This window comes from Geotrypetes seraphini, chromosome 2 (assembly GCF_902459505.1).
Source record: "Geotrypetes seraphini chromosome 2, aGeoSer1.1, whole genome shotgun sequence".
Taxonomy (NCBI): Eukaryota; Metazoa; Chordata; class Amphibia; order Gymnophiona; family Dermophiidae; genus Geotrypetes; species Geotrypetes seraphini.
Window position 1 is genome coordinate 299,200,515 of NC_047085.1, and position 24,619 is coordinate 299,225,133.

The 24,619-nt window shown below is 40.5% G+C and overlaps 1 protein-coding gene across 1 annotated transcript in view; it reads right to left on the bottom strand.

Moving 5' to 3' along the window:
* Positions 1-20,876, bottom strand: part of PVALB (parvalbumin) — a 73,120-nt gene extending 52,244 nt beyond the window's left edge. The window contains exons 1-2 of the mRNA XM_033929863.1: positions 20,794-20,876; positions 11,973-12,040 (exon numbers count right to left, since the gene is read on the bottom strand). Of these exons, the coding sequence (XP_033785754.1) occupies positions 11,973-12,033 (61 nt within the window). The 5' untranslated portion in view covers positions 12,034-12,040; positions 20,794-20,876. The remainder of the gene's footprint in view (positions 1-11,972; positions 12,041-20,793) is intronic.
* Between the last annotated feature and the right edge of the window lie 3,743 nt (positions 20,877-24,619).

The following is a 24,619-nucleotide window of genomic DNA, read 5'->3' on the forward strand; positions in this document are numbered from 1 at the left end:
TTATGTTTTGGAGAAAAGCCAGGTTTTCGGATGCTTTCGGAATAATTGGAATGAGTCTAGGTTCTGCAGCGGGGCAGGGAGGTTATTCCAAAGCTCAGTGAATTTGAAGAAAAGGGATTTCCCTAATTTACTTGCATACATGACACCTTTTAACAAGGGGAAAGATAGTTTGAGTATGTGGGCAGATCTGGTAGTGTCAGGTCTCGAAGAATTCCAGGATAGTGGGATTAGGGGAGGAAAAATGCCATATAGGATCTTGAAAATTAGGCAGGTACATTTAAAGTGAATCCTAGAAATCACCGGAAGCCAGTGAAGTTTTGACAGAAGCGGGGAAACATGATCGAATTTGCTTTTTGCGAAGATCAACCTAGCCGCAGTATTCTGGATCCGCTGAAGTCTTTGAAGATTTTTCTTGGTTAGACTTAGATAGATGGAATTACAATAGTCCAGTCTGTAAAGAATGATTGATTGTACAAGGATAGCAATGTTGTTGGCGGAAGCAGGATCTCACTTTTCTCAACATGTGAAGACTAAAAAACATTTTTTTTTACCAGAGAGTTGAGATGATCATTAAAGGAAAATGTAGAGTCAATAATGATGCCCAAAACTTTGCTTGAGAATTTGATCTGCAATGTGGGACCAGAAGGTAGAGCATGGGTAACTGATCTAATTTTGGGCCAAGCCAGAGTAGTTTTGTTTTGGACTCATTCAGCTTCATTTGTACAGAGAGGGTCCAGGATTGGAGTTTCGTTATGCAAGCTGTTATATTTTCAGTGAGGTTAGTGAGGTTCGAATCTATCTCAAGAAGGATAAAGATGTCATATGTAAATAGAGTTTTAAAGGGAGATAGATGGAAGAATTTCAAAGAAGACATATAAATGTTGAAAAGAAGAGGGGACAGGGGTGATCCCTGGGGAACACCACATAGTGTTCTTCAAGGAGAAGACATGTTAACTCTGCTCCAGTCTGCCATCTTTGAAATCTGCATCTCTTCCCTCAACCCCATCATTTTAGGTGACTTTAATATACATTTCGATGATCGTAATAATTCTGCCACCTCAGATCTTCTGACCCTTCTGAAAGATTTGAGTCTTTTTCCTTTGATAACTGGTCCAACTCACACAGCAGGGCACACTCTTGATATGGTCCTTGTGCCAACATTACATAACAACCGTTTCCAGGTTATGGCTAGTAAACAACTTCCCTGGTCTGATCACTTTCTCATTTCTTTCTCCCAGTTTACCAAGACCCACTGATTAAACCTTAGCCCCAAGACAGTTATTTATCATGACTACTCAAAGCTAGACGAAGCATCCATCTCCTCTAACTTTGAATCCAAATTAGCGGAAATGTCTGAATCCTCTATCGAGGAGAAAGTTGCCTCATGGAAAGCTAGTTCATCCAAACACTTACACCATTTCCCCAAGCAAACAAAAAAATCCTTGGTATTCGTCTAGTCTAACTCTTATTAAAAAACAACTGTGCTCTCTTGAGAGAAAATGGAGGCATAACAAAATTTTTCACAACCTAAACAAATGTAAGAATCATACCATTTACTACAAATTTGAAATCAATAAAGCAAAAAAGGAATACTATTCCAAACAAATAAAAAAAGCAAATAACACCTCCGCGTTATATGCAATAGCAAAATCACTAACTACACAAAAGAAAGAATCTAATCTGTCTGTTCAATTACCCTCAGCTCAAACTATTGCCTCTCATCTAATCAATAAAATCCAAAGAATTAGAGGTACTATCTCACAAGTAAGCGTCATAAACACTAATTCCACTCCTTCCGTCCCTGGGGTTGCAGTCAATACGACTGCATCCACAAATCTTCCTCCCTCCAAATACTTGAGATTTAGTCTACACACTCTTCAGGATATCCAGAGATATCTGAACTCACCAAACATAAAAAGTTCCACATCAGAAATTCCACCATTTCTTCTGAAACGCTTTTTTTGATCCTGACATCCTAAATCTGGTCTGTACAAGCCTATCTTCAGGAACATTACCAAAAACATGGAAAGAAGCGATCGTCCACCCAATAATCAAGGATCACGATATCAGCGTGCATGAAGTTTCTAATTACTGACCCATAGCTAATATTCTTTTCTTAGCAAAGCTTACGGAGAAAATCGTCTTTCGCCAAATCTCAGATTTCACCAAGCAAACTAAAGTCTTACACCCAAATTAGACTGGATTCCATCAACACCACTCCACTGAACTTTCACTTATTGGATTAACCACAAAAATACTTTATCATCTTGATCACCACCAGTCAGTTTTGCTCATCTCCTTAGACCTCTCTTCAGCATTTGACACAATAGATCACAAGCTCTTTCTGTCGCGTCTTAGCAAAATTGGAATCACAGACCAGGTCATGGACTAGTTCTCATCCTTCTTTACAGAACGGTCATCCAAGATAATCTTTAATGCAACAACCTCAGACTTTTTCTCTACTGAATACAGCATCCCACAGGGTTCAATTTTATCTCCTCTACTTTTTAATATCTTCTTGGCCCCTCTACTAACATTAGGTCAATCTATTGATTTTACAATGTTCGCTTATGCGGATGATATCCAACTAGTTCATCCAATCTATATATATAAAATCGGAGGTATGTATGTGTGTATGTATGTGTGTGTGTATGTGTGTATGTGCCGCGATCACGCAAAAACGGCTTGACCGATTTGAACGAAACTTGGTATGCAGATCCCTCACTACCTGGGATGATATGTTCTGGGGGTCTCGCGGCCCACCTGCACACGTGGGCGGAGCTACAAACAGAACATCAGATTTCACCCATTCATGTCAATGGAAAAAAAGTAAAAAGCTGCCATTCTCACAGTAATTCAAAAACGGCTTGACCGATTTGAACGAAACTTGGTATGCAGATCCCTCACTACCTGGGGTGATATGTTCTGGGGGTCTCGAGGCCCACCTGCACACATGGGTGGAGCTACAAACAGAAAATCAGATTTCACCCATTTATGTCAATGGAAAAAATGTAAACAGCTGCCATTCTCACAGTAAATCAAAAACGGCTTGACCGATTTGAACGAAACTTGGTATGCAGATCCCTCACTATCTGGGGTGATATGTTCTGGGGGTCTCTTCACCCAAGAATTTATATGTTCAAAAAAATGTAAACAGCTGCCATTCTCACAGTAAATCAAAAACGGCTTGACCGATTTGAACGAAACTTGGTATGCAGATCCCTCACTACCTGGGGTGATATGTTCTGGGGGTCTCGCGGCCCACCTGCACACGTGGGCGGAGCTACAAACAGAAAATCAGATTTCACCCATTCATGTCAATGGAAAAAATGTAAACAGCTGCCATTCTCACAGTAAATCAAAAACGGCTTGACCGATTTGAACGAAACTTGGTATGCAGATCCCTCACTACCTGGGGTGATATGTTCTGGGGGTCTCTTCACCCAAGAATTTATATGTTCTTGCTCCTGGAGGTGAAACTAAAACTGTTGTTTATAATCAAGTTTTGTGTTAGTTGTATTATATTCATTTTGTCAAATATTTCACATTATAATTTGAATATTGTACTTTTTATAAAGCTGTAAACAAATAATTTCATTCACCACTATAAAGTATCTTTATTTGAATCCATTTATAGTGTTATTGCTATAATTTAATACCCGTGCAACGCCGGGGCATCAGCTAGTAGACTTATATAACCAAAACGAAGCAAGAATTATAAACCAAAAATTAGAAAAAATTAACTCTTGGCTCGATTCTAATATGCTTTCCTTGAACATAAAAAAGTCCAAATTAATGATCTTTCCCATCAAAGAAGGACTGTCCTTACAGATGCCACTCAAACTCAAATCTCTCCCCATTAATGTTGTACCTTCATTAAAATTACTTGGAGGCACTTTTGACAGCAAATTCAACTATTATCTTCATATCATATTAGTACAGTGGTCCAGCGTTGCTTTTATAGCCTGCGTATGATTAGATCTCTCTCCAAACTGCTAGAACCCACCTCAATGAACATCCTGATCCACTGCCTTGTGATTTTCTGTATAGATTATTGCAATGCCCTCTACAAAGGCATAAAAAAGGAACTAAGACTCCAGATAATACAGAATACTGCAGTAAAAATTATATTTAATGCAAAAAAAATATGATTACATTACTCCCCTCTTATACAAAGCACACTATAAAATCCTTCTGTTAACATTCAAAACCCGACAAAATAATCAGCCAGAATTCATTAATAATCTTCTTATTCCATACAGCCCTTCTAAGACTTTTCGATCATCTGTTCAGAATCTCCTTTCTATTCTATCATTAAAATACATAAACACAATGAGGTCTTCCATTTTTTCCGTGAATGCTCCCTCTCTATGGAATAGTATCCCGGCTTATTTACGAGACAAATCTATCCTTAATTTAAGACAAAGCTTAAGACTTTTCTATTTCTTGATGCTTTTGAGACCTAACTGCCCTTGTAAGGGCGACCTAGAATGATTATACCTTCAATATCTCTCCCTATTGTTTTTTCCTTAAATGTTATCTTTTACCTTGAACATTGTAGTTCTTGCCTTTTTACATTCTGTCCCCATTTGTCATGGTTTAAATGTCTCTGAAAGTTGTTGTCATCCTTAGAGATGCCTTGTCATTTTAAATCTGTATTTTAGCCAATGTATGTTTTTATGATTTTATGCACCACCTAGAAGTCTGATTAGGCGGTAAAAGAAATTTTAAATAAACATGAAACACTCCCTAACCTGTCCATGTCCCTTCCTGGTCAACACCAGTTGTGCACTATAGAGTTTGCATGTATGATTTATAGAATACTGATTAATGGCAGTTATGTATATAGCTGCTAATTAGTGACAATTAGAGCTAATCAAACCAAATATAGCCAATAATTAACACCAATTAACAGTTAATTAAACCATTAGTTTGCACAACTGACTCTATTCTAAAGGTGGTATGCAACCTTGCACACTTGGGTAAATTCTATATATGGCACCTAAAATATCAGTGCCAAAAAAGCATTATTCTATAAACCACACAAAGTTATGGGGGTTCCATAAACACACGTAAACCGATAGGTATATAGAATAGTGCTTACGTCCAGGAACTGCACCTAACTTTAGGAGTGGCTGTTTGCACCCATGAAAACATGGTGCAAATGCCCACACCTGAATTTAGGCACAGATGCCCTTATTCTATAAATACGTACATAACTCAAAAGAATGTCCTCGATTCACCCCCATGACCCACCCAATTCCAGTCTTCTATGATCTTTGTCCCATATATGGCAAGACAGATTGGGACAAGCTGAAGTTAGCTCTGATGGTAATTCCAGCAATGTGGCTGTTACCAGATGGATTCTATATGGCAAGATGGATCGGGTAAGTATATTTTATAACACATTCATTTCATCTGAGTGCAGGATAATTTTCAAATTTGCCTGTCTATGCTATAAAACAATATTTAGTCTTGCTCCAAGTTATCTTTTGAAACATTTTGTGTTAACTGAAATTAATCGCAGAACCCTTAATATCATATTGTTTAATTTTCCATCTTTAAAAGGTTGTACATGTAAAAGATTTCTCGAGAGGACTTTAGCCTTCCAAGCAGGTAAATGGAATAAGAATTTAAGTGGTCAGATTATGTCTTCTTATTTGTTTGATAAATCTGTACAATGATTTGCTAATTTTTGTATTAGTGACTGTTAATTTTAATTTGCTGTATTATCACTGTATTTGTTACAATTTCCCTCTTGTTGTTAACTGCATTGAACTGCGAGGTAGTGAGGTCTACAAATAAAGTTATTATTATTAATAAAATAATTACTCGATAAGTGGTGAGACTGCTGGGCAGACTGGATGGACCATGCAGATCTTTATCTAAAAGAACCCTTTAACTACACCAAGACAGATTCTAAAACTTCAGAAAACCTAGAAATACTAACTTGTAATGCTCAATTAGAAGATCCTCTGACAACAACTCTATTCTATATCCTGCCCAAAAAGTGGTCAAGCGCCAGAGAAGAATTCTTTGAATTCCTAACCGTTAATACCCTAAAAGGCCCGTACAATCTACTACTAGGGGACATAAACATTCACTTAGAACAAAAGGGAAAGCCAGAAGTAACCGAAATTACCAACTTCCTAATGTCACTCAACTTCCCTATTCCAGACACAGAGATAACCCATGAAAAAGGCCACAAACTTGACATAGTTACCTTCTCTCAAAAATAAATCCTAGACCCCAAAATACAATATCATACAGGGTCTTTGGAAAAATGCATCTGGTCGGACCACTATATTGGCAATTTCTACTTACACTGGCAAAAACAAAACTCCCAGCCGAAACATAAAAGCAAAAACACGAAAACAATAACCAGCCGAAGTACTATAAACCCAACTGAATTCTGGGCCCACTATGAGCTTCGCCCAACAACCAATGAAATACAGGAATTCCCCACAAGATCGAAAAAGTTCAGTAAAGAACTCTTAGACCAAATAGCTCCTTACCAAACATGCAAAAAGAAAGATAGAACACAAAATGAATGGTTTGACTCGGAATTAGTAACCAATAAACAGGAACTAAGAAAGCTGGAAAGAATCTGGAAAAAAACAAAGAAACAGATAAGACAACCTGGAAACAAAAAATGAAAACATACAAAAATATGATCAGAGAAAAACGCACAAAACACTACACACAAAAAATAGATACGGAAAAAATAAATAGCAAAGAACTGTTCAAACTAGTAAAAACACTAACAGACACAACAAGAATCCTGAAAAATGACAATGAGAGCACCCCATCTGCCCAAGCCCTAGCCAACTTTTTTAAAAACAAAATCACAGACCTAAGAGCAACTCTATCCCCACCCACAAACGATATCCTCCACTATCTCAAACCCCAAATCATGGGTCCCCCAAATCATTGGGTCCCCCCCAAATCATGACAACTGCCCCACCTGAATTCAAAATGGAACTATTCACTTGGCTAACAATGGCCCTTACAAACGGAACACTAAACAAAAACATGGGTCACATACTGATTACACCAATCCCCAAAGATCAAAAAACCTCTACAGTACTAACATCCAACTACAGACCCATAGCAAGCATTCCCCTCTTCACAAAACTACAGGAAGGACTGGTCAACCTCCTCCAACTGGTAAACTACCTAGACAAATTTAACATCCTCAGCGAACATCAATCTGGTTTCAGAAAAGGATATAACACAGAAACGGTCATAGCCTCCATACTAAACCACCTCTATGATCTCTTCAGCAAAGGCAAAAGCGCACTATTCCTGCAATTAGACCTCAGCAGTGCATTTGCCCTAGTAGACCACAAAATCATGCTACTGTGCCTTGATGAAATGGGAATCTTGGGAAAGGTAAAGAAATGGTTCCAAAAATTCCTAACAAACAGATCCTACCGAGTAGCCAGCAATGGAAATCACTCCAACCCATGGAATAACCCGTCAGGGGTACCCCAAGGCTCCCCTCTATCATGTACATTATTCAACATTTACATAGCATCCTTAGGTCACTGACTACAAACATTAAACTTAAAACACTACATATACGCAGACGATATATCCATCCAATGGAAGCGCGAATACAGTTCAAATTTGCATGCATCTGCTTCAAACAAATCTAGGGCCTAGCATCTTCCAAACTGCAAACACACTTTACTCTACACAACCCCACACGAACAACCAGAAACAAAAACATCTTCGCCTATCCCAAAATTACTGGCTGCAAATACAAATCCTATCTTGACAGAACCTTCATGTTCCAAGCTAACAGACAACAATCCTGGCTGGGAAACTCCATAAACAAAAACAGACAGACCTACAATGCATTCCGAAAATCTATCAAAACCACTCTGTTTGCAAATTCATCACCTAAACAGACCATGCCGCGCTCACTACGCTTTTTCCCCCTACAAACCCGAAGCAATCTTCAGGCAATTCCTACCCCTCTCACTTTCCCTCCCCTATATCCCTTTTCTTCTGTAACATTCCCCTCATGCATTTGTAATTCGCTGAATGTCCAGCCTTCTTTCGATGTGAACCGCCTAGAAGTCGTCTGACTATGGCGGTATAGAAAAATAAAGCTATTATTATTATTATTATCATCATTTACTGTGTCCCCTTTTTGACTTGCATATAAAATATAGGCACAGATCCTACACCTGAATTTATGCACATAACTTGGTTTTTGTCTTAATGTTCAAATCTTTCTTTTTATTAAATCAATCGTAAAGGAAAAGTGTACAAGCCAAGGAAGTAAAGCAGAAAAACAGAACACATCATATACACAGTAATGTAACAATTATAAAATGGAATAAAAAGTAAATAGCAAAACATTGGTAGCAATATAAATATAGAAACATCAATATGACAAAATTACTTAAAGGATTATTGATTGCAAAATGAATGAAAAGGTTCCCAGACCTTTTTATGTTTACAATTATCCCTGTTCAAAAATGATTAACTAAACAGAGAGAATTCCACTTAAAGTGAAAAGATGATAAATTATTTTCTTTTCCTCAATAATTGCTTTTAATACAAGAGCCTTCATTATGTCTAAAGATTTCCTATGCTCTTCAGCATGTACATTTTCTGATAAAGAAGCAGAACAGAACTGTTTCATATGTACACAAGTAATTTGTAATTAATTCTAATTAGTGCCACTAATTGCTTGTTGAAATGCCAATTATTGGCACTAATTAGCTTGTTAATCAAATTCCGCATGCAAATTGGGTATACACCTACATTTGTGTACACAATTTTCAGTGCTTTTTATACAATCAGGGGGTATGCATAAAATTGTATATACAGGTTCATAGAGTTAAGGGGATTGAGCATTTAGGCCCAAATTCTATAAAGGGTGGTCCCTTTTTACAAAACCAAACAAGGGTTTTTTAGCACTGGCTGGCGCGCTGAGTTCTCTGCGCTGCCCTGCTCCGCCACTCATAGGAGCTCTTGCATGTTTTTGTAAAAGGGGAGGGGGGTTAATTGGCTCAATAATTGGAAAAAAAAATTGTGCGACAGCTGACACAGTAAAAAAGAGAGACAAGACATTTTTAAAGATATATCGGTGATAGGAAGAAGTGCAAAAGTGGCATTGTGAGACTCAAAAGTGAAGGGGAGAAATATGTAGAAGCTGATAAAGAAAAGGCTGAATTGCGTAATAAATATTTCTGTTCTGTGTTCACGGCTGAAGATCCGGGAGCGGGACTGCAGAAGACAAATGCGAATAGGGATGTTGGAGTGGTAGACCCTGATTGATTTTCAAAGGGTTGTGCTCGTGAGGAGCTAGCTAAATTAAAGATAGACAATTTGCATGAACCGCCTCCATTGTACACAAATATATCTCATGTGTATTCATTGAGGAAATCCTGAAACACCAACTGGGCTTCAACCCTCTAGGACTGAGGTTGCTCACACCTGGTATAAGGAGTACTATTTAGTCCGTATTTGTAAGTGGCTTGCAAGCTGCTCACTGCCATGGGTTGAACTAGCCCCAGATATTCAAGTTGGGGCATGGGTAGCTTCCAGCATTGACTGGGTATGTGTTCGAACCTGGAAGTTAACCAGGCACTGGCTGATAGTTAGGCTAGTGCTTTGTTAACGCAGTGCACAAAGTTAGGTCAGTCTTTTTGCTGTCCTAACGTTATGCACTTAGCCGACTGAATATCACGCCTAATTCATTCATTCATTCAGTTTTCTATACTGTTCTCTCAGGGGAGTTCAGGACGGTTTACATGCATTTATTCAGGTACTCAAGCATTTTTCCCTGTCTGTCCCGGTGGGCTCACAATCTATCTAATATACCTGGAGCAATGGGGGGAATAATTGACTTGCCCAGGGTCACAAGGAGCAGCATGGGTTTGAACCCACCACCTCAGGGTGCTGAGGCTGTAGCTTTAACCACTGCGCCACACTCTCCCCTAACTGACTAGGTGTTGGCTATGCACAAGCTCTACCCACCAGACCACCCCTAACCTAGCCATTTAGGAAATGGCTTATTAGCAGCACTAGTTAGCAGCATTACTGATTAATTGCCACTGAATACTGGCAACTGGCCAGCTTAGCGGTATTTAACTGGGCAAGAGACTTTTCTGCCCAGACGTATGTCCTCTTTTACTACTGTGCGCTAACCGATTAGTGTGCGCTAAACGCTAATGAACATAAGAAGTGCCATCTCCGGAACAGACCCTAGGTCCATCAAATCCGGCGATCCGCACACGCGGAGGCCCTGCCAGGTGTACCCTGGCATAGTTTTAGTCCCCATATCACTCTAAGCTTCTCATAAGGAGATGTCCATCTAGCTTACCCTTAAATCCTAGAATGGTGGATTCCGCAATTACCTCTTCTGGGAGAGCATTCCAGGTGTCCACCACTCGCTGCATGAAGTAGAACTTCCTGATATTTGTCCTGAACTTGTCCCCGCTTAGCTTCATGTTAGTCTATGGACGCATTAGCATTTAGCGCACCTTTAGTAACAGAGGGGGTTAGGGCATTATCCCTAGGTATGACCTTTTTCTGGAGAGTCCCCAGACAATGTCTGGTGAAGTTTCAGGAAAAGGAGTATACTTTTCAAGACCCTAAACATTTAGAAAGTTTAATTCAAACTCAGAAATCAGCTAAATCTGCACCCTTTGATGGCAAGAAAGAATGATTAACATTAGTGATTATACTAGGTATTTAGTGCGTATATTCAGGGTTTCTTAGAAAAGACCAATTGATGGTCTTAAATTATTCTAAATTTGATTGATTGCACTCTCCTCCCAATTTCCTTTATTTCTTTAATTCTGTTATAAAGAGAGTTTGAATTCTAATTACTGAATATTTGTTTTCTTATTTTTTTTTTTTTCAGTCCTAAATCTATGGAGATTTTGTTTTGTTTCATAAAGATTATAAAATAAAAAGATTTAATTTTAAAAATGTATGTATGTAAGTAATGCATCTTGACTTGTGACTACTAGGGAATAACACGGAGAAATATTTTTCCCCATCCCTGCGGGAACTCATTTTCCTGTCCCCATGAGTTCTTTTCCTGTCCCTGCCCCATTCCTGCAAGCTCCGTCCTCATCTGCATAAGCCTCAAACACTTTAAAATCATAAGTGTTTGAGGCTTGTGCGGTTAAGGCAGAACTTACAGGAATGGGACAGTGACAGCGAGAAAACTCACAGGGACGGGATGGGGGAAATTGAGTTCTTGTGTGAACGGGGACAAATTTGTCCCCGTGTCATTCTCTAGTGACAACCTTTCCTAGTGCAGAACCTTTCTATCGGGCTATGTGTTCTCTGTGGCACCCTCATTCACTTCCATTTCATTAACCGTTCCTGAATATCTAGCTCTCACTGTCCTTCCCTAGAGACTGATAAGTATTCCAGTCAAATCTCTGAGTTCACCTCAGCACTGTCCTAGAATTCTTTGCCATGTAAAAATCCAACAGAAATAATTTGTGTCCAGCATTTACCCAATACTCTCATCCTAGGCAGCCGAATCAAGATTTTGTCCAACACAGCATAAACAATTAGAAAGATTGCGGGCAGAACTGGAGATTGGTTTGCTTGACTCCCCCAACCAAAGAAGCCTCTTGTTGCCCTGACCACCTCCTCCCACCAGATTTTCATCTCTTCCCCCATTCCAAACCCTGCAATGGAGCTTTCAGTTCGTCTTTTTCGCAATATGGCTCTCAGAATTAACGAGGCACTTTTTCTTCCACTTTCCTTTTTGCAACAGCATGATTCAGTGACAGGCTCTATTTATTTATTAATGCCATTTATGGTTTTTATCACATTCCTAAGTACTCAATGTGATTAATGTACTAAACACAAACACACACACAAACACATGCTGTTTAGTTGTCCCCCTGTGTCTGACATTGTTTCCCCAATAGTTTCAGTGCCCCCCCCCCCAATATCTGAATTTCAGGATTAACTGCTTTATCACTCACCATGACAAGCTTCAATAGCCTTGGCGATATCTCCAGCATTCAGCAGATCAGTCATAGACATCTTGAAACTGGATAAGGAGGGAAGAAAGAGAGGCAGAGAAGAAGAGAAAGCTGAAAATGAAAAGTGCTTTCCTCATCATTCTTGTTCATATGACTTAACTGCAGTGAGGTGCACAGAGGTGGCAGACAGCCAAAATAAGGCTGGAGTTGAGCCAGAGAGCTCCCCTTGGTGCTGTGCCTATGTCTACCATAAAGCACTGCAAGGAGAATTTCATTAAAGCGAGGGAGTCCTCCTTAATCTTAAAATATTTCTGTTTGCTCCCCCACAATTATGCAGACTTTTAGTCTGAGCTGTTACTGGGACAGACTGGGAGTGAGACAAATGGAAAATCAGAATAGAGGAGAGCTGCAGGGTCACTGTTACTTGAGAAAGTCATACAGGATGTTGAAGGTGGAGTTAGGGGCAGAAACCGGCAAATTTTCAGAATAAAAGGATATGCTAATATCTGTTCTGAAAACTACCCCAGAAAATGTATGCACCAATATCTTACACCTGCTGATTGGCAGGTACAAATTTTCTGGTTTAATTCACATGTATACATAGATATTTTATTAAGTATGCCTGTCAACAGTAAACCCTGAACTGGGAGCACCTCTGTTCTGTCTGTTATACAAGCAGCCATCAATTTACCTCCATATCCTGAGGGCAGCCTTATAAAAGTCTATTTCTGCATTGAAAACACTGTATTATCCATGACAATGCATTTTAAAATCATCTTGATACAGCAGAAACCTATATGTTGTAGGAATTTATTTATTAGGATTTGTTAACCACCTTTTCATGAAGAGATTCACCCAAAGTGGTTTACAATATATTAAATAGTAATCTGGTACTCTTAAGTATTTTACCTATTGGTCCCAGCAGGATCACAATCTAACTGTTGTACCCGAGACAATGGATAAATTTAGGCAACAACTCTAACCACTAGGCCACGCCTCCTCTCTGTTGAAGTGGTAGTGGAACTTTAACATGGCTTCTGCTAAATAAGGTAATTTAAATAGTTAGTTCTCAGAGTACAGACTCCACTCTAAAAGTTTTGTGCTTTTAGACCATAGAAAACTTTCCTCTCCTCTGCTACATATATAAATAATATCTGTTAACTATTCTTAAATCCTCAGGTTTTCATGATATCCAAAATGTATGCATGCAAGAAATGAATTTGTATGCACTACCTCCACTGAGTGGAAAGCTCTCTCATGCATTGTCATTGTAGGTATCCTGAAAATATGATTGGCTAAGCGTGTCATGGGTACTGGATTGAAAACAATTACTTTAGTGGAACCTGATATCAATTATTTCTCTCTGTCTCTCTAATGTCTGAACTTTGCTTATCTTTTGTTTAAAAAAACCTGTCACCTATGTCATTTAATACTTCCTTCTAAGATTGTTTCTTATGTTAGTTGCCTTGCCTCTGCCTTACAAATGATTGATACTCATCTGTCATTTCTCTGTGCTGAGGTCACACAGATCCTTTTTTTTTTTGTGGGAGATCTTTGACTTTATCAACTTTGTATGACAGCATGAATCTGAGATAAAGTCTAAAAGCTTGAACATTTCCTGTATTTTTCAGGAAGAGCATAGCAATCCAGATCTTCAAGAATGGGAATTTAATAACAGTCATACAAGACAAAAAAGTGACTCGACATGGGCCGTGTTTCGGCTGAAAAGCTTGCCTCAGGAGTCTTGGAGACTCATAAACTGTGTCAATTCAAACGCAGAAATCATGTGCTGCTAAGAAAATAAACTCACACCTAAAAATGACTGTTTGTTGTGTGAATGCAGAGGTCGAGATTCTCTATCTTCAGTGGACTGATGTATTTTTTCAGGTTTGTCACCAGTGAATCTGAGCAAGTAAGATTACTGCAGTATTCTTTCTTGTAGGTTTATAGGCCATCATGAAAAGTATACAAAAACAATATACATGAACTTTTGATGCTATATAAATCCCTTCACCACTTAAGACCAGCCAGCCTCAAGAAATGAGATAAGCTGCTACAGTTTCCCGTTTTCTCTCTTATGTGACCAGCCATGTTTAAGAAATATGCTTCCCACAATCCTTCACTGCCTTCAGCATCCTGGAAGGTTGAGCATCTCTTTCTTTCAACAGAATGCCGAAGTCTTGAGACATCAACCTTCTATCTTTGCAAACTGTACAACTCTTCAGACAGAATGCTAGCAGAAGCTCAAGCATCTCATCTCAGGTGCTCTTGGTACACAACTGACTATATGGACACTTTTAGAAAGTACAAAGTGACATTCTTGATTATCTAAGAGACAGTTCTGTATTGACTATTGAGATAAAAAGTAAGGCGGTATAGTGGGGTGGTTTATCTGCCTTTCTTATCATATGAAACACGCAACCAAATCCCTAAATAACTTGTTGAACAGATGCCTTTTCATTTTTGAGAGGTGTGCTTCTGTTGTCTGGTCAGTGCAGAATGTAAATCCTTCAAACTCCATGTTGCTGACATTATTCGTTCCATTTTGCAACTGGGCTGGCAGCATGATTATGCCACACAGAAGCATAGAACTTGAAGACTCCCATTCTGTTTGCTGACACTTAAGCCCAAATTCTATAAGCAGCGCGGACGTTGGTGGCACCTAACTAGACAGGCGCCTATCTAAATTGAATAACAAGCTCAATTAAGCTTTTTAATCAGCATTGATTGAAACATAGGCGCCTATCAAGAAAACGCGATTCTGTAACAAGGCGCCTATAAAAATTTAGCCGCCATTCAAAAAAACAGGCGCTATGCAGGTTGGGCGTGGCTACATGTTAGGCGCCTTGTTGCAGAATCGCTGCTCTTAAGCGCTCAGCTAGGCGCCTAACTTTTAAGTGTGCTTAGAGATGGCCTATTTACTGGGCGCCTCTAAAATAGGTGCCGCTCAGCGTGATTCACTAAACAGCACCCAATTGTGCTTGAATCACGCTGAACGGTGCCTAATTAGGTGCCTAACTTTAGACGCTGCTTATAGAATTTGGGCTTTACTCTCTCTCATGGTTTTCTTCCTATCTCCCCCATCACACCTTCAGTGCACGCAACAGTGGTTCGTCCTCCACAGCCATCCCATTATCAATTGGTATACGTCACGGCTCTGTCCTGGGACCACTCATTTTCTCAATCTACACCTGCTCACTTGAAGCGCTGATCCCCTCCCATGGCTTCCAGTATCACCTATATGCAGATGACTCTCAGATCTACCTCCCCGCACTGGACACCTCTACTGCAACCCAGACTTGAGTCTCAGTCTTTCTGTCCGGCATTGCCGCCTGGATGCCTCACCGTCATCTAAAACTAAATATGGCCAAAACGGAGCTGCTCATCTTCCCGCCTAAACCCACTTCCCCCGTTCTCTCTCTCTCTGGACAACACTTTCATCCTCCCTGTCTAGTCTGCTTGCAATCTTGGGGTCATCTTTGACTCCTCTCTCGCTTTCTCCCCCCCCCCCCCTTCCAGATTCAACATATTGCTAAAACTTGCCCCTTCTTTCTCTATAATATTACCAAAATCTGATCCTTCCTCTCTGAGCACACTAACAAAACTTATGCACATCGTCATCACCTCATGGTTACATTACTGCAACTCGCTGCTCTCAGGTCTTCCGCTTTGCATCTTTCTCCCCTTCAAGTATAGGAAGTAAATCAGGTAATGAGTATAAACTAACCTGGTCGTGCATGTGCAAGACCGGAGGGCTAGGACTTCGATAGGAAGGCAGGACTTAAATGGGAAACCAAGGTGGCAAGGGAGCCCCTTCTGATGATTCAGACAGGTCTTGACCTGTTTTGGGCCGCCGCGGGAGCGGACTGCTGGGCGGGATGGACCTGTGGTCTGACCCAGCGGAGGCACTGCTTATGTTCTTATGTTCTTATGTTCTTAATCTTTCCAGAATTCGGTTACATGACTCATATGCCACGAGAGCTGCTGTACTCATTTACCCCTCTCCAAAAGTCACTTCACTGGCTTCCCATCCATTTCTGAATACAATTCAAACTCCTCTTACTGTCCTACAAATGCATTCACTCAGCTACCCCTCATTATCTCTCTTCACTTCTCTCCCCCTATGTCCCCCCCACCCCCACCCACAAGCTCTGTTCAATTAGTAAGTCCCTCCTATCTGTGCCCTTCTCTTCCTCTTCCAACTCCAGACTCCATCCTTTCTGTCTTGCTGCGCCGTATGCCTGAAACAAACTGTCTGAATCCCTATGGTGGGCTCCGTCTCTGGTAGTGTTCAAGTCCAAATTAAAAGCCCACCTCTTCAAGACTGCTTTCAACTTCTAACTCCTTTCACCTTAGGATCTTCATCCCCAACCCTATATGTCATGTCTGCCTGTCTGTTTGAGTTAGATTGTATGCTTTTCTGAGCAGGGATAGGGATTACCTATTAATGTCAAAATGTACAGTGCTGCTTACGCCCTTCAGCACTATACAAGTATTAAATAGTAGTGGTGTAAAATGAACCAGAGGTACCCATTTTAAATTTAATTTTTCTCATTTGCTCTCCCTCTCTACATTTCATTTGTGCTCTCTGACTTTCTCTGTCCTTTCCCTGTTTCTCTTTCTTGCCTTTCTGTAGTCTCTTTCGTGTTGTATTCCTCTTCCTTTGCTCCTAATTTTTTCTGTTTTCCCTTGATTTTTCTTTCTCCGTTTCTCTTTTTTTTCTGTCTGTCTCTTTCATTTTTAGAATTTATAATAATCTCATTAACAGTTCTTTCTATAATCTGGGCAGCAGTTCTATCTACTGCTGCCAGAGCAACAACTCGCTGACAAAGCAAGGCTCAAAGAACCTATCTCCTGGCAGCCCCATGAGTAACCTAAGACCCACAGACGTATCAGATAATTAAGCAAAGTGGGCAGATATAGCTGGCATGAATCATCCCTAAACCGTTACCCATCACATCAGGCTGATAACTACTGTTGTGCAATGGGTGAAAAGCTTTTTTTTATTTTCAGTCTTCTGGTGATCCTAGTGCAAAAGGGAGAGACTGACAGTGCTAGGAAATGAAGGGTACCTATAACACCGTAAGGGGCGCATTTCCAAAGCACTTAGACATACAAAGTAACATAGTAACCTATGCTACTTTGTGTATCTAGCATAAGTGCTTTGAAAATGAGTCCCTATATCAAGCAAGATAATTGAATATAGCAGAAACGTGAAAAGTGAAGTCAGTAGCACCATCAAGGCCCCAGCTTTTGTTAAATCTAACTCACAAACAAAAAGTTGAAGACACTGAAAAAGTTTCTGGTTAATACAGAAACAGTTTAAAGCAGTGAATCCCAACCCTGTCCTGGAGGACCATCAGCAAGTCAGGTTTTGAGGATAACCCTAATGAATATGCATGGAGCAGATTATATGTAAATTTTGCTCATGCATATTCATTAGGGCTATTCCAAAAAAAAACCCAACTGACTAGTCCTCCAGGACAGGGTTGGGAACCACTGTTTTAAAGTAACTGAATACCTAGGAGCTCTTCTATCACTTTTAACCACAGCACTAGTGTGAATTGGATGTGAGGACTAACCAAATGAGAGGCAAATGAATTGACAAGTTTGGAAGTCTCAACATTCTGAATGGGTGCTTGCATGTTCCAGGCTTGGCCTAATTCAACTATCTTTGTGTCTTATTATTGGCCCATTGTACTTCTTGTAATTTTCATTTTTTAATCTTTAACTTTTTATTCATTTTTATCTAAAGCATTTAATAAATAAAAGCATAATTCAAACTGCAGAGCATGGTGGCCAACACTTGTGTATATATACAGTATAGTTATCTATCCACGTTTCCATAGTTACAGAAACTCTAATTAATCACATATGTAACACAAATAAAACAAAACAATTGTGTTTCGCTAATTTATAGAATAGCTATAGAAGGGAAAGAACAGTGTGAGATGCCTCCACCTGCTACTTTATCTTAAAAAAAACAAAACCCAAAACCTTTGCTTCTTTTCAGTGACTGTCAACTTAGGTATTAATTGTGAAGGGATCTGTCCATTGGAAAACATATTAAGACTAAAACTAATGATTTATAGAAATGCCTGCTTAGCTTTTGGTTTAGCATGGGATGATCAACACAAGCTTTGGGTTAATAAGTATAGGGCCCACATCTGGATGAGCAAAAAGGATTTCCAAACACATCTGGATAGGTGCCTGTACATGTTACATGTTACGAACTCCAGAGGGAAACTTTCTTAGGCAAAATACAAATTTAATCACAAGCGTTAGCAGTAAATTTGAAAGGCAGAGATCACACTCTACATGCCTTGACTTAGGAGTCTGATTTTTTTTTCCTGTCATGAAATGCACAAAACCCTGGGAGAAACAGGGTAGTGAAATCTGTGTAGTGAAATCTTTAGGGAAAATAAAAAGTTCTGATAGTCAGCTACTGTGGCCGTGGCAGCAAATAAAACATAGCATAAGAACAAAAGAATTGCCATACTGGGACAGACCGAAGATCCACTAAGCCCAATATCCTGTTTCCAACAGTGGCCAACCCAGATCACAGGTACCTGGCAAAATCCCAATAAGTAAAACAGATTTTATGCTGCTTATCCTAGGAATAAGCAGTGGATTCCAGTAACTGCTAGCTTCACCCATGGACATCCTTGGCACTGTCTGGATAGTGCTAGGGTAGTCAGTAATGGTTTCAAGTTTTTATTAATGCTTGATAAATCGCTTATTTAATTTCCTAAGCGATGTACAATTCAAATTAAAAAGTGGGCAGTGAATACAATAACATAAATTAAAACTTACTAAGTAAGACACACATGAGTCGTGAGGGGTAGGAGGAGAAAGTTACAATTTCTTTGCAGAATATGAAAAACACAGAAGGGAAGTTAACACAAGGAGGGGTAAAATTTGAAATATTGAGCCAAAAAAATTAAAAATTCTAAATCGGTGGGTCATAGATTAAATGCATCTTTAAAAAGGTAGGTTTTTAAAATTTTTTTGAAGGATGCGAGGTCCTTTTCGTCTCGTCTGTATTGAGGTATAGAATTCCACAGAAGAGGGGCTGTAACCGAGAACATGTCCTGTCTTCTGGTTCCTATTATTTTCAAGAATGGAACTGTTAGCAGGTTATTAGAGGTTGACCGGAGAGTCCGGGGAGTGTTATATGGAGTGAGCATTCTGGTTATGAACTGTGGTTCATAATTTTAATTAAGTTTTACCAGATTTTTAGCACTATCTTTCCCCTCCTATCGTTTTTCCCTTACTCATCTCCTCACTGTCAAAATATTGCATTTCTTCCCTTATTTTTCACGCTTGCCATGCGAGAGGTCCCGGGATTTGAACCCGGGCATATTGGTTCATTGACATATGGTTCATTGACACTATTTGAATAGTGCCACTTAAAATCACCAGATAACCCTTGCCAGTGATATGTATCTGGATAGTAGGCGTTACAATCCAGCTAATCACATCCCATTAGCTTATTTTCTAACACACCTGTTAAGAGTTTAAAGCAGTGTTTCCCAATGAGTCCTGGAGTCAGTTTTCAAGATATCCACAATGAATATGCAATGGATTCATTTGCCTCCATGGTAGGCAAATCTCTTTCCTGCATATTCATTGTGGATATACTGAAAACCTGACTGGCAAGGGGGTACTCCAGGACCCTTCTTGGGAAACACTGGTTTAAACCACGACCAGATCCACAATTTCAACTTCCTAACATCTATTGAAGTAAGAGGGAATGATATAATAAAAAGCACTTTCAATGCCTAAGAACTAAGACCCGCAAAGCAAGGCCTTGAAATCAAGCTCTATTTCTATGACAATTGGGAGTGCAGCAGCAAGTGCTGAGAGGTGCAGCCTATCCTCCTTGCTTTGTCCTCGTGTAGTAGAAGAAAAGCAATATTTTTTCCACTGATTAACTGGTTGACTTCTGTCCCTCTATAAGAACACACATAGACCCAGATAAACAGATTCATCTGCCTGATTCCAACATAAAAAAAATTAGTGTTTGTTTTATTGAAGATGATTGATTATTTTTCCATCAATAAATCAGATCTAGAGCAAATATTGCCCTGGAGCACAGTGTTGCTAACTCTATGCCCGATATTCGCTGGAGAAGAGGAGAGGAGTTCATTTGATAGATTTTTTTTTTTTTTTAAACCAAACCATTTTCTTTTTTAGAATAAATCTAAGATTATCAGTTGTATTCTTATCTTCATTATTATTGTTACTTGTGACATTTCCCAAGACTCTATTCAATAGGAAACGTTACTTTAAATACAAAATTAAGGGGAAGCTAAGAAGGGGCTGAAGTTTACTTTGCACTTTTAGTTATTTTGCTAAACCTATTTCTTTTTGTTTCCTACTTTCCATGTCCTATTTTGTTTTCTTTTATTATATTTCTATTTTTATCTTTCGTTTCCTACTCTCATTTTTTTTCTTCCTTAATGCTACGTTATCAGTGTTCTTGGCATATCCCTCTCTCCCCTTTCCCTGTTTCATGATTTTCCTTCAATTTCTTGTGGTTTTCAGCATTTTCCTTCTTTGCTGATATTATGCCTTCCTTTCTTCATTCCTCTGCAGGAGCTGAACTGTTCTCTCTCTCTCTCTTTGTGCTTCTTTCTCTTCTGCCATTAAATCTCTTAATTTGTTTCTCCATGTCTTTCAGGTTGTCCCCCTTCTCTGCATCACTGTCTTCACGTGAGAATATTTATAGATTATTTTATTTATTTTTTTCAAATTCCTTAACATATCCAACTTTTTTGTGCATTTGGCAGCCTTAAGCCATGTGACATGTGGTACTCACCGTTTATGAGGATGGAGCACCCTGGAAAGGCTGTTAGTTCACAAGTTGGTCATAAAACAAGAGGTAAGAATCCTTGGAGGGATCTGCACTTATATATTCCCTTAGACTCCTCTATTTTAGGAAAGTGATAGGCATCTCCTCCCCCTTCTTCAGCAGTATTCTTATACTCACAGATGATGAAGCTGTATCACATATACCATCCTCAAACTAATGAAATGGCACTATTAATACTTCTGGCAAGGGAAGCATACCAACAGTCCTTAGAACTTGCTACACAGGCAGACTGGGGTCGGGAATCCCTAGGCATCTCAGTTTTCACAGTAATTCCTTAGACACAGATGGAGCAGAAAAGTTCAAGTTGGGGAACAATTTAAAAAAAAAAAAAGACATAAAAGCCATAATTCTATATATAGCGCTGAAAAATCAGCGATGAGAAAATGTCTTGCAAAGCGCTATTCGATAAACAGTGCTCATTGGTTGGCATTGGGATCCGATGTCCATTAGATATGAGGATTTACATTAAGTAAAAGCCGGTGCAAATTCTCTCCTAAATTACGTGAAAATTTCCCTTATTCTATAAAATTATGCAATAAATTCCAGGAATATTCCTGACCTGCCCATGGCCTAGCTCCCTCTTTGGGTCAATGTGTAAAATTATTCGCAGATCTCGGCACCTAAAAATGTGCACATGAATTTTCAGTTATATCAGTTAGTGACGATAATTGATTATTACTGCCCAATTATCAGTGTTAATTGGCTTGTTACTCAATACAATTGAATGAGGAAATTGGGCATGCACCCAAATTTCGTCATGTTTAGGATGTTTAGATTGTATAAGAATGGTTTATTCATTATCGTATGTTTCTATGAATACTTTTTGAAGTACCGTATTTATATTTGTTCACAGGCAAAAAAGAAAACAAAAAAGATATGGAAAAAAGAAAAGAGATAATTCCAGCTCAGCTTTCTGAAGTAGCAGAAGCGAAACACGTAACACATAGTTTCCACTTGGCGCCCTGTGAAGCATTGTTCTATGAGCACACGAAGCGCACTCACCAGCCGGGGGAGTCTTGTGGAGTGGAGAGGAGAGTGAAGAACCAACGGGAGGAGGAGGAGGAAGTAAGCGGCGGCGGCGGAGAGAGCAGGAAGCCTAGGGGTAGTGGCGAGAGTTAGCTTCGCCTACCCCTCAGTGTCATCGGCCGGATCCCCCCCTTAAAAGGAGAGGATCCGCGGCCCAAGGCATGAAGCACACTCACCAGCCGGGGGAACTTGTGGAGCGGAGAGGAGAATGAAGAACCAGCGGGAGGAGGAGGAGGAAGTCAGCAGCGGCGGAGAAAGCAGGAAGCATAGGGGTAGCGGCAAGAGTTAGCTCCACCCACCCCTCAGCATCATCGGTCAGACTCCCCCTTAAAGGGGGGGAGCCAACGGCGCGCAGCTGTTCAGCGCACGGCGAAGGCAAGCGGCAAAGGCGCTCGCCTTAGAGAGAGCGCCTTTGCGAAGGAGCCTCAAGAAGGAGCCAGGAAGTTAGGTCGCCCAAAAGAAAGAACCAAAATCGTAAGTTACGAGTCTTTTCTTACCTAGCCACACAACAGGGAGCACTTCTTGCACACCACAACCAGAACAGGAACTCACCTAAACAAAGCAGCACCAGCAGACTCACTACTAACAGGAAGACAGCAGCAGGAAGTCGGGTCACACATGGCAGACTGAGACAGAAGGTTTACAAACAGCCCAGACACCTCAGAAGGGAAGAAGGAAATGATCGCCCATGGTAGCCAGAAGATGGGCTTTCCAGTCTTCTGCACTGGCTGCAATATGTATGACTACCTCCCCTCGGGGACTAGGGCATACGTTTGCAGTCGGTGCAGAGAGCTGGACAGCCTGAAACAGCAAGTCCGTATGCTAGAGGGAACAGTGAGAGAACTAGAAGAACTCCTCACTTTTAAAGAAGAACCCAGCAAACAGGAGAAGTTGCTTATGAAGTCCAGTGCCAGCGGAGAGATCGAGGAACTTGAGAAATTCATCGAGGAAGCCCACCAGTAACATGTGGAGGTCCCTGGGCTGGAGAACTGTACCCGAACAAACCAGGAAGAAGGCCTAGGCGAGATGGGTGGATATACAACTACAATTGACAAAGAGATGGAAGCAGAGGTTGAGGACAACCGCTCACCTAGCGGAAATGCAATACTACATGGGGATGTGTCACAGAAAAAAAGAGGACAGGACCTATACTATGGACATGGACTTACGACCCCCAAGAAACCCTCGAATAGAGAAGATAGGGATCATCGTTGGGGATTCCATTTTATGCAATGTTGACAGCCACACCGCAGGAGGAAGAGAAGATAGACTGGTCACCTGCCTGCCCGGAGCAAGAGTGAAGGATGTGGCCAGCAGGATCATCAGGATCATAGACAGCGCAGGAGGGGATGACACTGCTGTACTTATCCACGTGGGAACCAGCGACATGAGCGGACGGAAGTATGATAGGGAGGACATGAAGAACCAGCTCCGCTTACTCGGAAGAAAACTGAAAGCCAGGGAGGTGAAAGTGGCGTTCTCTGAGATCCTCCCGGTACCGAGAGCAAACACAAAGAGGCAAGATGAACTGCGAGCAATCAACGCCTGGATGAGACAATGGTGCGAGGAAGAAGGCTTTGACTTCGTGCGCAACTGGATGGCGTTCTGAGGAAGAAGCAGGTACTATAGAAAGGATGGTCTACACCTCACCAAAGAAGGGGCGAGAATATTGGCTAGAAACATGAAGAAGGCCATTGAGAAGGTTTTAAACTGAAGATCAGGGGAGAGCGGACAGTCGACAACCAGTCGATGGCCCGGGAGGCAGGAGACCCCAATGAAGGCACTAAGGACATCCACTCAGATAAAGGGGAGGAACTTGAAGCAAATGAGGGAGACAATAAAGGAGCACAAATAGATGCTTTGAAAGAAACAATAAAGACTGTGAAGCCCAGAAAGTCCAAGAAGGCAGCACAAAGGCAGCTTAAATGTATGTACATGAATACCAGAAGCCTGAGAAATAAAATGGGGGAGTTAGAAACACTAGCAAGATGAGAGGAAATAGATATCATTGGCATAACAGAACATGGTGGAGCGAGGAAAATGAATGGGACACAGTACTGCAGGATACAAGCTTTACAGAAAAGACAGAATAGGGCAGAAAAGGGGAGGTATTGCCCTATATGTCCAGGAAGGAGTAGAATCTATCGGAGAAGAGAAGGCAGAGGGGAAAAAGATACTGGAGTCCCTCTGGGTAAAGTTCCCCAGACAGAACGGAGCAGTCACAAAAATAGGTCTCTATACTATCGACCCCCAGGTCAGACGGAGGAAACAGACTCTGAAATGATAGAAGAAATAAGGCATGAAAGTAGGACAGGCAATGTAATGATCATGGGAGACTTCAACTTCCCAGGGATAGACTGGAACCTAGTAACCTCAATCTGAGGCAAAGAAACAAAGTTCCTGGAAATGATGGGAGACTGCTTCCTAGAACAAATGGTAGGAGAACCAACAAGAGGAAACGCCACCTTGGACTTGGTCCTAAATGGCATAACTGGGCAAACAAAAGAAGTAGAAGTCAAGGTCCCACTGGGGACGAGCGATCACAGCAGATCAACTTTAAACTCGACATTGGAAAGGAGAAGCAAATCAAGACCCTAACCACGACCTTTAACTTTAAAAAAGGAAAAAACGATAACATGAGAGCCATGGTGAGAAAACGGATCAAGAGAAAGATAGCCGAAATCGAAACGGTAGAGCAAGCATGGTCCCTACTAAAAAACACTATCACTGAAGCACAGATTCTATA